The 13,680-nt window shown below is 44.2% G+C and overlaps 1 protein-coding gene across 3 annotated transcripts in view; it reads right to left on the bottom strand.

The window, feature by feature from the left end:
* The window catches only part of SLAIN2 (SLAIN motif family member 2), a 54,497-nt gene extending 44,563 nt beyond the window's left edge, over window positions 1–9,934 (bottom strand). For 2 of the 3 annotated variants that reach the window (XM_084758415.1, XM_084758416.1), the window contains exon 1: window positions 9,189–9,934. In XM_084758415.1, the coding sequence (XP_084614541.1) occupies window positions 9,189–9,577 (389 nt within the window). In that variant the 5' untranslated portion in view covers window positions 9,578–9,934. The remainder of the gene's footprint in view (window positions 1–9,188) is intronic. The other variant, XM_084758417.1, reaches the window with a different exon arrangement.
* Between the last annotated feature and the right edge of the window lie 3,746 nt (window positions 9,935–13,680).

Here is a 13,680-nt window from a genome sequence, read left to right as displayed (position 1 = left end):
CTTAACCTTGAGGGCTGATTCTGCCTCCAGGGGACATCTAAAAATGTCTTCAGACATTTGTTAATGTAATGAGCAGAGATCCTACAATATAAAGAACAGCCTCCACAATAAAGGATAATTTAGCTCAAATGACAGAACTCTTGTTTTAAGATTATTCTTACATAAGAGAGCTGATACTATCAAAATAGTATTTTGAAATAAAGTGGCTATTTTTAGAGGAAGAAAACAATCTTGAAACCAAAATAATCTGATTTTTTTCTTGGTGAATGGTAAGTGAACTTGATTTTTAACCTTTTGACTTGATAGTATGGTTTTCATACTACCTACTATGGTAGTGCTTTGCATGACACTGTTCCCCCACAGACTCACGCATTTGAGCATTTGGTCACTAGCTGCTAGTGTTTTCCGGAGAGGGCTAGGAGTTGAGGCCTTCCTTCATAGAAGAAGTACGTCACTTGAGGTGGGCTCTGAGAGCTTAAGACCTTGCCCTACATGCAGTTTGCTCTCAGCGTGGCTTTCCGTTCAAGAAGTGAGCTCTCAGCATCCTGCTCCAGGCATCATGACAGCCTGCTGTCTCCACCCTGCCATTGTGGACTTTAACCCTCTGCGACTATAACCTCATATAAATTCTTTGTGTAAACTGCCCTGGCTTGTGATGTTTTTATCGCAACAACAGAGAAGTAACTGATACACCCACTTAAGCAGTTGCAATGCAATGGAATAGCTATCCACTTCTGCTGTTTCGGGCCACAAGAAGCAGGCAGTGTTTTCAGCTAATAAAGACAGCTGCAGGTTCTGTTCTCATCTACATTCTATTACTACACTTACCGTTCCCAAAGATATTTGTTGAGAACATTCCCATACTCAGTGAGCTCTTCCTAGATTTCACAGGCCACCCACAATATGTTTTCCAACCCAATGATTTAGTTTTAAAAATTATTTACCTTTACTTGACACATTAAGTATATTTTCAACTGTGTTTTCCATTTGCTCTGAAACTTCACTCCAACTAAGTAGGTTTATAGGCCATTCCTCTATCTTATTCAAGTATTAATTCTTTCCCCTGTACTTTATGATTGTGATAGAAAGACAAACTCTTCCATCTGGAAGGGTTTTTCTGTGTAGCCCTGGCTGTCCTGTAATTCATTCTATAAACTAGGCTGGCCTCAAACTCAGAGATCCCCTTGCCAGTGCCTCTCAAGTACTGGGATTAAAGACATGAGCCATCACACTCCCTTATTTAGACTTATTTTATGTGTGAGTGTTTTGCCTACATATCCTGTGTCCGTGTCTGTGCTTGGTGCTGAGGAGGTGAGAAGAGGGCACTGGACCCCCTAGAACTGGAGTTACAGGTGGTTGTGAGGCACCACGTGGGTCCTCTGTAAGAACAAGTGCTTTTAGCCACTGACTCTCTCCAGCCACTGGGTTTTGTTTTTAATCCTCTTCAGATCTGCTTAAGACAAGGCTATCCAATGACAAACAGAAATTTCATAATGACAATCAACACATGGACCATTATCTTCCTATTAGAAGGACAATGATGCCCACGTGGGTACCCACGTTCATGTTCTGAGATTACTAAAAGTAGCCCTTTCTAAGGCTACCACTGAGGTACTAATAAAGACACACCATCTTTAAAAAAACCAACACGAAAGCAACAACAACAACAACAAAACCCACCCAACAATCTGACATCTAATTTCATAACAAATTAAAACTGTAATAGTGATTGGTACCAAAGTCACTGCAAGGACCTCCTGATTATCCTGACAAAGAGATGCTCAACAGCCACTGTAACTGACTGCCTTGTAAATTGCAGACAAGTGAGCAGAAAGAACTCATGAGTAACAGCAGAAGGCAGCGTGGGAGAGCTTTCCTTCCAGCAAACGACTTAGGAGCCCCTCATCATGCAAATCTAAGTTTTAAGGAACACCCTGCTTCATCTTATTCCAGGTTGTTTCTCCAATTTCATACAGACATTGTAATGCTCTGCTACTGTGTACCTATTACCCCTCACATTTCATGGAGACTATTGTTTTTGTCCCACCCTCCCCCCATATTATTTATTTATTTATTTATTTATTTATTTATTTATTTATTTATAAAGATGCTCACTACATAACCATGGCTGGTCTAGAACTTGCTATGTACAGAGATTCATTCATAGAGATCCATCTGCCTCTGTATCTTGAGTGCTGGATTAAAGACTATACTGCCTCACTCAGCTATTGTCTTTTAAAGGTGCTAGTTTCCTCTATAATTTTATCTCCAAACAAAAGGTCTTAAGAGGATGTGAAGTGGAGTGAATGGAACAGAAAACACAACTTATACCACTGAAAGCCTTCAAACTTTTCAGGCTTTTACATGATCAATTTTGCTATTAACAATAACATAACAGAAACCAAGGTGCAGAATGTTTCAGCTATTCAACAACTACTACTACAAAAAAGGTGTTATTCCATTTATTTACTTGTTAATTCTGGAACTTCACCACCAAAATGTCTCTTTAAAAAAAAAGTCACATTATTTACGTAGAGTTATAGATCTATTTCTAGTAATCGGGCAAGGAGGCAGGGTCTGGAGGAGTGCACATGGTGCAGACGGAGCCCTCTAGGGTGTGCTGGCGCGCGCCTTTACTCCTAGCAGAGGCAGGCGGGTTTCTGTGAGCTTGAGGCCAACCTGGTCTATAAATTGAATCCAGGACAGACAGGGCTACACAGGGAAACCCTGTCTCAAATCCCCACCCCAAAATCTCCTTTACATTATATATATAACCTGTCTAACTTTATGCCTAAAACAAATCTAAAACCCAAGCCTTCTTCCCCTACATATCTATAACTAAATCAATCCAGGCCACCTATTTCCCACAGATGGCGCTCAGGCTTGGTGTAAGTCTCAACTTCTCCCTAGCTATCAGCTAGGTCAATGTGACTTTGGGTCTAGCTTCCTTTAATATTAGAAGAATGACATACACAAGTCATAAAATAGACTAAACTTTGAAACCACAGTGTTAAATGAAAACAAGCCAAAAACAAAAGGACAAGTGCATCTTGATTGTATCCTTATTTACTTCTCTCAAACAACCTTAGGAGAAAAGAACTTTGCTGCTTCATTTTATTCCAGGCAATTTACGGTTTTCCAGTTAAAAACAAATAACCCAATTAGAAAGTGGGCAAGCAGAGCCAGGATATAGCTCAGTCAGTGCTCACCTTCATACCCAAGGCACTGGGTTCAATCTAGTACTGGGGAAAAAATGTACAAAAGGTTTGATCAGACGTTTTTCCAAAAAGAATTATGACAAATGGCCAAGAAATACAGGGAAAGAATGCTTAACATCATTAAGCACTAGAGAAATAAAAATCAGAACCAAATTGATAGTAATTTTATACATTCATTTTTAAATTTATAACATTTATAATTTAAAGGATGGACCTAACAAGTGCTGACAAAGATGTGGGAGACTCAGAACCCTCATACATTGCCTGTGATAGAAGTGGTGCAGCTACTGTAAAAAACAATTTGCAGTTTCTCAAAAAAAAATTAAGCATGGTAATGCCATTTGGAGTAACTTCACTCATAGGCACATACCCAAGTGGGGGTGAGGGGGGAAACATGTTCATCCAAAAATGTGTAAATAAATGTCATAGCAGCATTATTTATAATAGCCAAATGGTGGAAACAATCCAAATGCCCACCCAACAATGAATGGATACACAAAACCTGGTAAAGCCGCACAATGGAATATTGTTCAGGCACATATAAAAAAGATAAGATAAAGGTAATATTCTGACACACTCTACAACATGGACAAACCTTGAAAGAATTATGCTAGATGAAAGACAAACACAAATGCCATGTGCTACAGAATTTCATTTTCATGAAGTGGGTAATCTGATAGGCAAAGTAGATAAAGGGAACAAGGAAGAGGGAAAACAGAGTATCCACTGAGTGGTGAAGAGGAAAATGTGGCCTTACACAGAGGTGATAGCTGCACAACTTGGACTATATTAAAATTACTCTTTTGTAGGCCTTAAAACACGCCTTACAGGGCTGGAGAGATGGCTCAGTGGGTAAAGACGCCTACCACCAAGCCTTCCTACCTGAGTTCAATCCCTGGGACCCACACGGCAGGAGTAGAAATAACTCTTGGAATTTGTACTATAATTTCCAAATGCCCACTTGTGTAATGATTCCCACAATGAGTAAATAAATCAATTTAAGAATAAAACATAGATAATAAAAATGTGTTAATTAAGTGTATCATGTATCATAAAATTATAGTTCAACAATGCAAAGCTTAAGAAAAGAATTACAGTAACATCAGTAGAAAGAAGCAACAGTCCCAACCACAAATAAAATAAGCCCTGACACTGAATATCTAAGACAGAATTATTTCTGTCATCAGTTTGTTTGGATGGACAAGGAAGAACATTCTTCAAAGAGAATCAATGCTCAAAGAAACAAAGTGAGCTATTAAGCCAAATGTAGTTAAAATAGGCTCAGTTCTATCCTGCTAAACCATGAAAAAAAAACAAAAACAAAAAAACAAAAACCTTATTATAAAACCACTGTGGAGCTGGGCATGGTGGTGCATGCCTGTGATCCCAGCACTCAGGGAGACAGATTGCTATGAGCTCGATCCCAGCCTGGTCTACAAAGTGAGTCCAGAACAGTCAAGGCTACACAAGGAAACCCTGTCCTGAAAAACAGAACAAAACAAAACACCCCAAAACCCACCACAGATCAGAAGTGTGGAGGAAAGGTTATGACCAAAGACGATAATTCCTAAAGAGAATAACAAGCAACATCTAAAAATTCCAGAGCAAACTAAAAATAAGATTAAACAACGTCTGTGAAATTAAGAAAGGACTGATTCTGGAGCATCAGTGGATGTATCTCACAATGTCAAACCAAATTCACTCCAACTTCTACCTTAAGAGTGACTTCACTGCAGGTAAGAGCCATGCAGGCTCATTGCAGCTTAATTACACTGTAGCATCTGCCAAAATCTTTCAGAATATCCACACAAAACAAACGTCATACGGATCTGACAATAGAAAGGATTAATAGCTGGTGAATAACCATGATGGCTGTTAATGGGCTGGTATTACTGGAGGAAATCGGGCTGAGCTGCATACTTTAGAGTAATTTATCTGTCACTTAAATTTTTTGTCAACAATCTGAACAAATGGGGCTAGAGAGATGGCTCAGTGGTTAAAAGCACTGGCTGCTATTCCAGAGGACTGAGTTCCATTCCCAGCACCCTATGGCAGCTCACGGCTGTTTGTGATTCCATTTCCAGGGGATCTAACAACCCTCACGCAGACACGTATGCAGACAAAACACCAACATGTGTAAACACACACACACACACACACACACACACACACACACACCAATCTGAAGATCTTCAACATCTACCTACTAAATATAGATACAAAACGAGATACTAGAAAATAAGTAGTAAATGCCTTGTCTTTACACTCAAAAAATGTATTACACACACACACATACACACTCACACAAATTAGGGAGACAGTTTAATATAATTTAATAAAAAAAAAGATGGTGGAGAAGTTCAGACTACCAGCACTTATTAAACTTAGTAACAGAGGCTGAAACTTAATGATTTATAGTTTAAAATGCAATAGCAGGGCTTAGTGTATATCTGAAATCCCAATACTTGGGAGGCAGAGGACTGTCTTGAGTTCAAGGCAGTCTGGACTATGTAGTAAGATCCAGTGGAGCCAGGCCTACAGGATGAGACCACCTCTAAATTAATTCATCAATTAATCAATAGTGTTTAGCTACTTTTCTTTCTTTTTTCTTACTCTGAGACAGGGTTTCTTTGCTCAGCCTTGGCTGTCCTTGAACTCTCAGAGATCCACCTGCTTCTGCCTCCCCAGGACTGGGATTAAAAGCATGTACCACCACTGCCCAGGCATTAGTACGTTTTAAGTTACTGTTTTGAAAATAGCTTTTAGTTCAAGAGAAGTACACATACACACACTGGTCACCTTCAAAGTGTGAATACAGTTCTGGATACCATATCTCATAATGAGCAACTAGAGTAAATTAAGAACGATTTAAGCCGGGCGTGGTGGCACATACTTTTAATACCAGCACTTGGGAGGCAGAGGCAGGAGGATCTCTGTGAGTTCAAGGACAGCCTGGTGCACAAGTCAAGTCATGCCTTTGATCCTAGCATTTGGTAAACAGAGGCAGGCAGAGTTCTAATTTGAGGGCAGCTTGGCTTATATAGTTCCAGGACAGCCAAAGCTACATTGTAAGGCCCTGTCTCAATACTTTACTATTATCAATTGAAGGTATAGAGAATTATATTAACTAAGAAATTATTCAGTAAACTGAAATTTTCTCTAAAGAAAGGGATTCCCTAGGAATTCACTAGTACTCTTCAAATACATAAAAGGGCAGTTCATGTAACAAAGCTGATGTTGTATTTGGAAAATGCAAAACACAATGGAAATATCATGAGCTTTAATGCATGAAGAACTGGGTTCTCATCTTAGTGTCACCATTCACTGTGTGTTATTCGATGCCAAGATAAAGTTTCCTTACACTGAAATTGATACCTACCGTATAAATATATAAAAGTTAAATCTAATTAAATGCAAAACGTTTTAACTGCCCTTAGCATTCCCTAATACACTACAATACATAATCATCTCTTTCTCTTTCCTAGACTTTTCTGAGTTATTCAAGAACAAAGTTTTTCAGAATGAAAGTTGCAACACATCTGGAAGTCAAGTTGATAGTGACTAGCATTTTCCCCTTAATGAAACACAGCAGAATAGAAAGCATTAAAGTGTACCACTCACAGTAAGGTGTCCCCTGTCATTCACATACAGGTGTGTGCTAGGTTGTACACTTTGTATCAGGAAGCTGGGCCCTCAGAGCTGTCCACTATTACCACCTACGTGTGTTCTATGAGATGGTAACTAGCTCCTTGGGAACTCAATTAAGTTTAGGAAACAACCATAATAATCCCTGGAGACTTATTATGCCAGTACCCATATCTGCTTGTCAAAGAAGACTCCAGAATCTGGTTCTTTTCCCACATTCTTCTGCATTTTGTGGCATATGTGCTAGGAGCAAAAATTCCTCTAGATGAAAATGATGTGTGACAGAAGCAAGCCATGGAAGGCAGGTTTTGAACTTGCTGGCAAAGCAAACCACTGCTACGGCAGCCACACCCTCTTACTCAGACACACCCCAAGGTAGTTTAACTATGATTTCTTTATCTAACTCTCCCCTGACCTATCATGGTTAAGATCAAATCCAAGGCCAGATTTTAACTCACATAATTCTTTTCAGGAAAAAGCATAAGATATCTATAGCACCAAGACACTGAAACCAGATTAAAAAAAAAAAACAGTAAGCAGGAATCATATCCTCAAAACAAACTCCTGGCATGCTTATCTAATAAGGATATTTGCTTTAACTTGACAAACACGTGCTCAGAAATCAAAGCAGCTAAAGATGTGCTTAGTGGAGTCACCGTGCTCCACCAACACACCTAAAATGGGCTGATGAGTGCAGCTTGTCCTATCAGGAGCACTACTTCCCTCATCGCTTGGAAGAGAGATGACGGTATCTGGGAGACTCTGGATTCTCTGAAGGTGCATACATACGCAGGATTCCTTCAGGACAGTGAGCTGACACTACCACACTCAGTTCTAATAATACTTGCTATCACTTGGTAATACCGTGAGAGAGGCTACCTATTGTCATTTCTTCCTGTCCTAGAGTTTCTTGTCGGAACATAAAACAGAGTTCCCAGCTCCCACTCTTGGCCTACCTCCCTTCTCCTGAGGTTTGCCCCATTATTTGGACCAATGAGCTAGTCTATGTCCTGTCAGGACTCCAGGACTCCGTTCTACACCTCTCCTGAGCACCTCACTGTATACATCCTATCTTGTTTAACCGCCTCAGTGCCACCGCCTCTCACACAGGCATCAACACTTAAGAATCTTGAGAATCTCTCACAGCAGGGATAACATTTGAACTCACTACGTAGTGTTGTTGATTTAAATAACCAGGCTGAGGGGTATTAGTACCCAGTCCTGGAGAGTGTATCGTATGCCAAACCTGGGGCTGAAAGCACACGCGGATAATCCACACACGTTAAGAACGATCATTTTCCTCTGAGTAAAAAAGTGAAGCTCAAAGTAACTTCTCCAAGGTCATAAACCTTTAAGTGGCAAACCTAGGGCCTGCATGCAGGGAGAGCCCAGAATTCTTCCAAGTTGAATCCTGTATACCAGTCCATGTGGGATTCGGACTTCACAGAAGTTTTAGTGTCAACAGCATAAACGTTCTAAGCAAGACTTCAAAACGGATGAATTATGAGGATAACTTCCCGCAGATGTTTTTAAGTCAAGATAAAACTCGAGGGAACGCTTCTCTCATGTCCTCTCTATTTAGTGAAAGTGCGACTTTAAGGTGTGGGGTCACGAGCTCATCAAGAGGTGCCTTATGACAATTACAGCTTTGGTTTAAAATGTTTAAATCGGTCTCTCTCTCTGCCTCTAGGATGTCGTGGAAATGATAGTCAGCTTCGATAACTACCGCTTCACGGCTTCAGAATCATGTCAGACCCAATTCTTGTTCTCAAAAATAAAATTCAGGGTTCCTGTTCCACCGCCGACTTCACACATACACAAAGCGGCCCCATCCCTTCCCTGCCTGCCCTCCTCACACAAAGCAAGCTTTAGCCCCCACTACCCAAAGGGGAGTGTCGTTCACCCGGCTTCTCCACCAACATACCCATCTCAGTCTAGTCCAAAACACTGCCACTCTGTATGTCCCGGTACCTCATGAAGCAGACCCCTCCCTATATCCCAAACGCCCAGAACACCATCGGAAAGCCGGGCTTTCACACAAAGCACGATCCCTTCCTACGAAGCAGCTTGCTACCTGAGTGCTCTGAGCGTGCGGGCCCACAAGGGCTGTGCCAAGTCACAAATTCCATCTCGGTCCAGTTGGGTCCAGCGCCCAGAGGTTCCACGACCCGGAGACGAACTAGCTACAGATCCGTTTCCAAGGCACGCCTCGAACCCCCAACTCCAGCCGACCTCTGCCCGCAGCTTCTGCCCGCAGCAGAAGCGGGCAAAGGCAGTGTCCCTGGCCACAGTCGAGCCTCCCCGGCCCGGCGCCCCCGCGCTCACCAGCTCTCCTCTTCCTCCTCCCAGCCTGACAGGCGCTCCAGCTCGTCGGGCCGCAGCGGCTCGACCTCGTCCAGCAAGCCGCCCTCGCCAGCCGCCAGCAACGAGGTGGCGTCCCGCAGGTCCTCGCTGCTGCTCCGCCGCGGGCCCGAGCCCGCCCCGCCGCCGGCCTTGGCTCCCAGGCCCAGCGGGAAGCCCCGAGGGGACGCCGCGCCCGAGCAAGGGGTGGACACGCCGACCCGAGCGGGGCTGCCGGGCCCGAGGAGGCCTGCGCCCTGCACGGCTCCCGAGCGGCTCCTGAGCTGCTCGTTCTGCTTCTCCAGCTTCTTCACCAGCTCCTGCAGCTTCCGCACCTCCTGGTCCGCGTTCACATTGGAGTTAACGTCCTCCATGCCGGCCGCGCCGCCCGCTCCGACTCCCAAGCCGCAGGGGAAGCGCGGGTGGGGGGTTGGGGGGGGAGAGAGGCGTTACCGCCGCGGCTCACGCTAGCCGAGGCGCCGGCATAGAGCAGGGCCAGGCCCCACCGCCAGGGTCCCCCCGGCTCGGGTTGCGAAGCGCCGCTGGCCCCAGCCGAGCCGCCTCATCTGCGCCGGCTCCGCGACTGGGGGAGGCGGCGCCAATATCCGGCCTCAGCCGCCATCTTCCCTCCGTCCCTCCGCCCCCTGCCGGCCAGCCCGGTCGGTGACCTCAGAGCGTCGCGGGGGGAGGACGTGGCCGCCCGCGGGCTGAAAGGACTAGGGAGCCGGCTCGCGGTGGGGCGGGGCCTGCGAGAGGGGCCGGGGCCTGGGGGCGGAGTCACCGTTGTGGGCGGGGCCCTAGCCGGAAGGGGTGTGGTGGGCGCCGGCGGAGGTGGGCCGGGCTAGTTTTGGAGTCCTGCCTTGGCCGCCTGCCGTACCCCAAAAGCTGGACTCGGGCGGGACTGAGACGGAAAACCAGGCTCGGGCTCCGGCTCGGGCTCGGGTTCGGCCCCGCCCTAGGCGTCTGTGGTGAGGGGCGGGTGCTGAGATTCGCGGACCTGCGGCCCCGCCTAGTCGCATGGACAGTTCGCTTGGTTTGTTTGGCTGTACTGAGTTTGGTTCCTACTTGAAACCGGAGACTGTCGGAGCTGGCAGCGGCCCCGGGGACCATCTGTGGCCTGTTCCTTCCGCTGAAAATGAGAACCCGAATCCCAAGTGGTTGAAAGCTCGAAGGTCAAAATAATAACCGTAATTTGTTGAGTGCTTACTCACCGGGCCAGACAGTACGCTAAGCACTTTTAAGGCATTGTCTCATCCGTTAAAACACGTGGTGCTAGAGGGTGTTTTGTTTTGTTGGTTTAAGGTTTTCAGCTCAGAGACAGAAGCGGGCAATGGAAAACACTTCTGTGCTCATCTTTCGACGGTAATTAATGCGCATTGAATTTCTTGGATCCTCCCTTCTCCCCAAAAGACTTATTAATAGTATGTCTTGACTTTTTTTTTTCTGGGCTAGGTTTCTCTGTAGCCCTGGCTGTCCTGGAACTCGCTCTGTAGACCAAGCTGGCCTTGGACATTCAAGAGGTCTGCTAGCTTCTGCCTTCCAAGTGTTGGGTTTTAAAGGCGTGCGGTCCTTGGTTGTTGTTTTTGTTTTAAGTTGTACGCAACCCATTGACCGATAATAGTGAATGTTGAGGGATGAATAAATGTAAAACTCTGCCCCGAGCGGCATCTATTAATAATGTGGACTGGTGGCAGCAACTGCAAACAAAATTTAATTGCTTTTCTTCTGTCATGTTTGCTCACTGGTCCACAGTTGTCAATTATGACCTACTTGGCTTACCTATACAAGAAGGAGCTAACCACGCCTGATCCCTCCGTTTAGCTGGTATTTGCGATTGACTCCAGTTGCTTCCTTCAACCTAAGCTAACATGGAACCAATCTTATTACTCCTGGGTGTGGACCCATATGACGACTTAAACGCTTCTGCCTTTCTGTGATGTTCCTTGCCTAGAACAGTCTACCTACCACATTTGATTCCTTCTCATAAAAACCTATGGTCACCCCCGACCCCGGAAGGAGTTACTCTCTTTGCGCTGACATCACCTCAATAGTTGACTACAGCCATTTGTATTTTTTAATTGAATTTTTTTCTAGCAAGTCTTTGATTTTTATCAGTATTGCCGATTATAAGGAATCATTCAACTTCCCTTGCCATGTGGCTGACAGTGCACATTCAGTGCCTGTTGTGCTAAGATTAAATGGAAGTTTTGAGAGGCCAAGTCCCAGACAGACAGCAAAATTTAATGCTTTTTGAGTATGCTAAAGTTTGCTGTTAAGTATAAGTATTTTCCTAACTATGTTGACCCATTTAAAAGGATGCCTTTGCTTGCTACCAGAAGTTTGTGAAACAAAACTATTATCTGTATGATGCACATTAAATGCTACGGCTGCCCCTGACATACCTGAACTCATTGCTGGAGAGCTCACCACCAGGACTACCCACATCACAGTAATTCATTTACATTAACAGTTTGTGACATGGAATCCCAACTAGCCAGGTTATAGCAAACTCTTTAAATATATTCCTTGAAAAGTTCAGTTACTGTTAGGAAGTTAACATCAATGAGTATTCTTTTTTTTTTTTTTAAATAAAAAAATATCAAGATGCTTTATTCCAAACATTAACTTGCTCCAGATCCCTTTCAGATATGGTGCCTCATATCTGCAATTCCAGCATCAATCAGTACTCTTAAGAGGAGGGCCTGATGTAATGCGGAATAGTTATATGTGGATCGGGAGATCTGCTGGCAGGTTCTCCTCATACTATGAATGTGGTCCTTGAACTTTATTTCTCTCCCTTTCATCTGGGCCTTGTCTTTTGTGAGAATGTGTAAATTGGGTGGTTTCTAACACCGAATCTATTACCAAGAAGTAAAGGATTCTGGTGAATCATCATGGTTATAAAACATAACTAAGATTATGCTTATACACAGAAATTCATAGAAGATATTCTTAGATTTTAAAATTCAGTTGCCTTACTACACCTTGGTTTTTAATTCAGTAAATATTAAGTGTGTAATATATGGCAGGCACTGTTATGGGCATGACAGTTAATAGACTTCATTTATTTGTTGGAGATAGTATCCCATGTAGCTCCAGCTAGCCTTAAACTCAATAGGAGTCTGGAATGACCCTGAACTCCTGATCCTTCTGATGCTACTTATAATAATCTTTGTATGCCAAAAACTGAAATTAGCTGGGCATGGTGATACATACCTTAATACTAGCACTTAGGAGGCAGAGGCAGGAGGATCTTTAGGAGTTTGAGGCCAGCTGGATCTATATAACAAGTTCCAAGACAGCCAAGACTACAGAGAGAGACCTTGTTTCAAAACAACAGCAAACTAAAGTTACAATTTATACAGGCAAATATATGCTACTACCACACAGATGCGTGTGTGAGCCCAAGCCACCCCGCCAGGGGGAAGTGGTCAATGTGTGGGGGCCTGAGACTGTCAGAAGTAGCCCCTACTCCCCATATTATGGGACCCATAAGTAGACTGTGCTGCCTATTTACAACATCTGAGCAGAGGGTCTAGGTCCACACCGTGCATGGTCCTTGGTTGGTGCATCAGTCTCTGCAGCACCCTGCTCCTCTGCTGACTCTATTGGCTCCATTGGTCACCTTATGGAGCTCCTTCCTGTCCCTTCCAGGTCCTTCCATCTCCTAACTCTTCCATAAGCCTCTCTGAGCTTCACCCCAGAGTGTGGCTGTGTGTCTCCGCATCTGCTTAGACCTCCCACTGGGTGGAGTCTTTCAGAGGACCTCTATGGTAGGTCTTCAACTCCTTCCGTTTGTCTATTCTACTTGTCCTTCTGAATGAGAATTAGATAGCTCTCTTTTTAAGTTAAGGATAAAAACTGTGTGGTAAATCCCTACTGGTCATGTTCTTTGACCCACCAAATCCGTTCCTCACGCAGGCCACGCTGCCGTTGCATTCAGAATAGGCTTGCGTACTTCCCAACAGCCGAACTGCTAGGGCTCTAGTTCAAATTGCCCCTTTTCCCTCTGGTTTCCTCCCTTCTCTCGTGATGGGCACATCCCCTTTGCTACTGATAGCCTTGTGGATACACAGTAGCCAGAAGGTCCTTCCTGCAAGTCATGTGGCTATCACAAGGGCTCCCCAGAAGACTTCCCAACATACTCACTCCCAAGTCCTTTTGCTGGATCACTTGTCTTTGGATACTTGGTAACTTCTCCAAGTAGCTCTCCTTGGACCACCACTCAGACCATCCTCCCTTCTGCTTTACCCACACCAACCTTCAAAACTAAACAAAACAAAACAAAACAAAACCAAGCACGTTTCTATTGCCAGGGCTTTGCACCTGCTGTAGCTCCATCTAGCTAGGATCTTTGGGTCATCCAGAAGGTTACATGACTGACACTTATATTTAGGCTCATGTGTCATCTAGGTCATTATTGCTGCCCCACAAATAGGGTCCTTATCACTGTTGATCTTCATGGGTGTTTTTATTT

The sequence above is a fragment of the Acomys minous genome (assembly GCF_964271855.1).
Source record: "Acomys minous genome assembly, chromosome: 15".
Taxonomy (NCBI): Eukaryota; Metazoa; Chordata; class Mammalia; order Rodentia; family Muridae; genus Acomys; species Acomys minous.
This window is presented reverse-complemented; position numbering and strand designations above follow the sequence as displayed.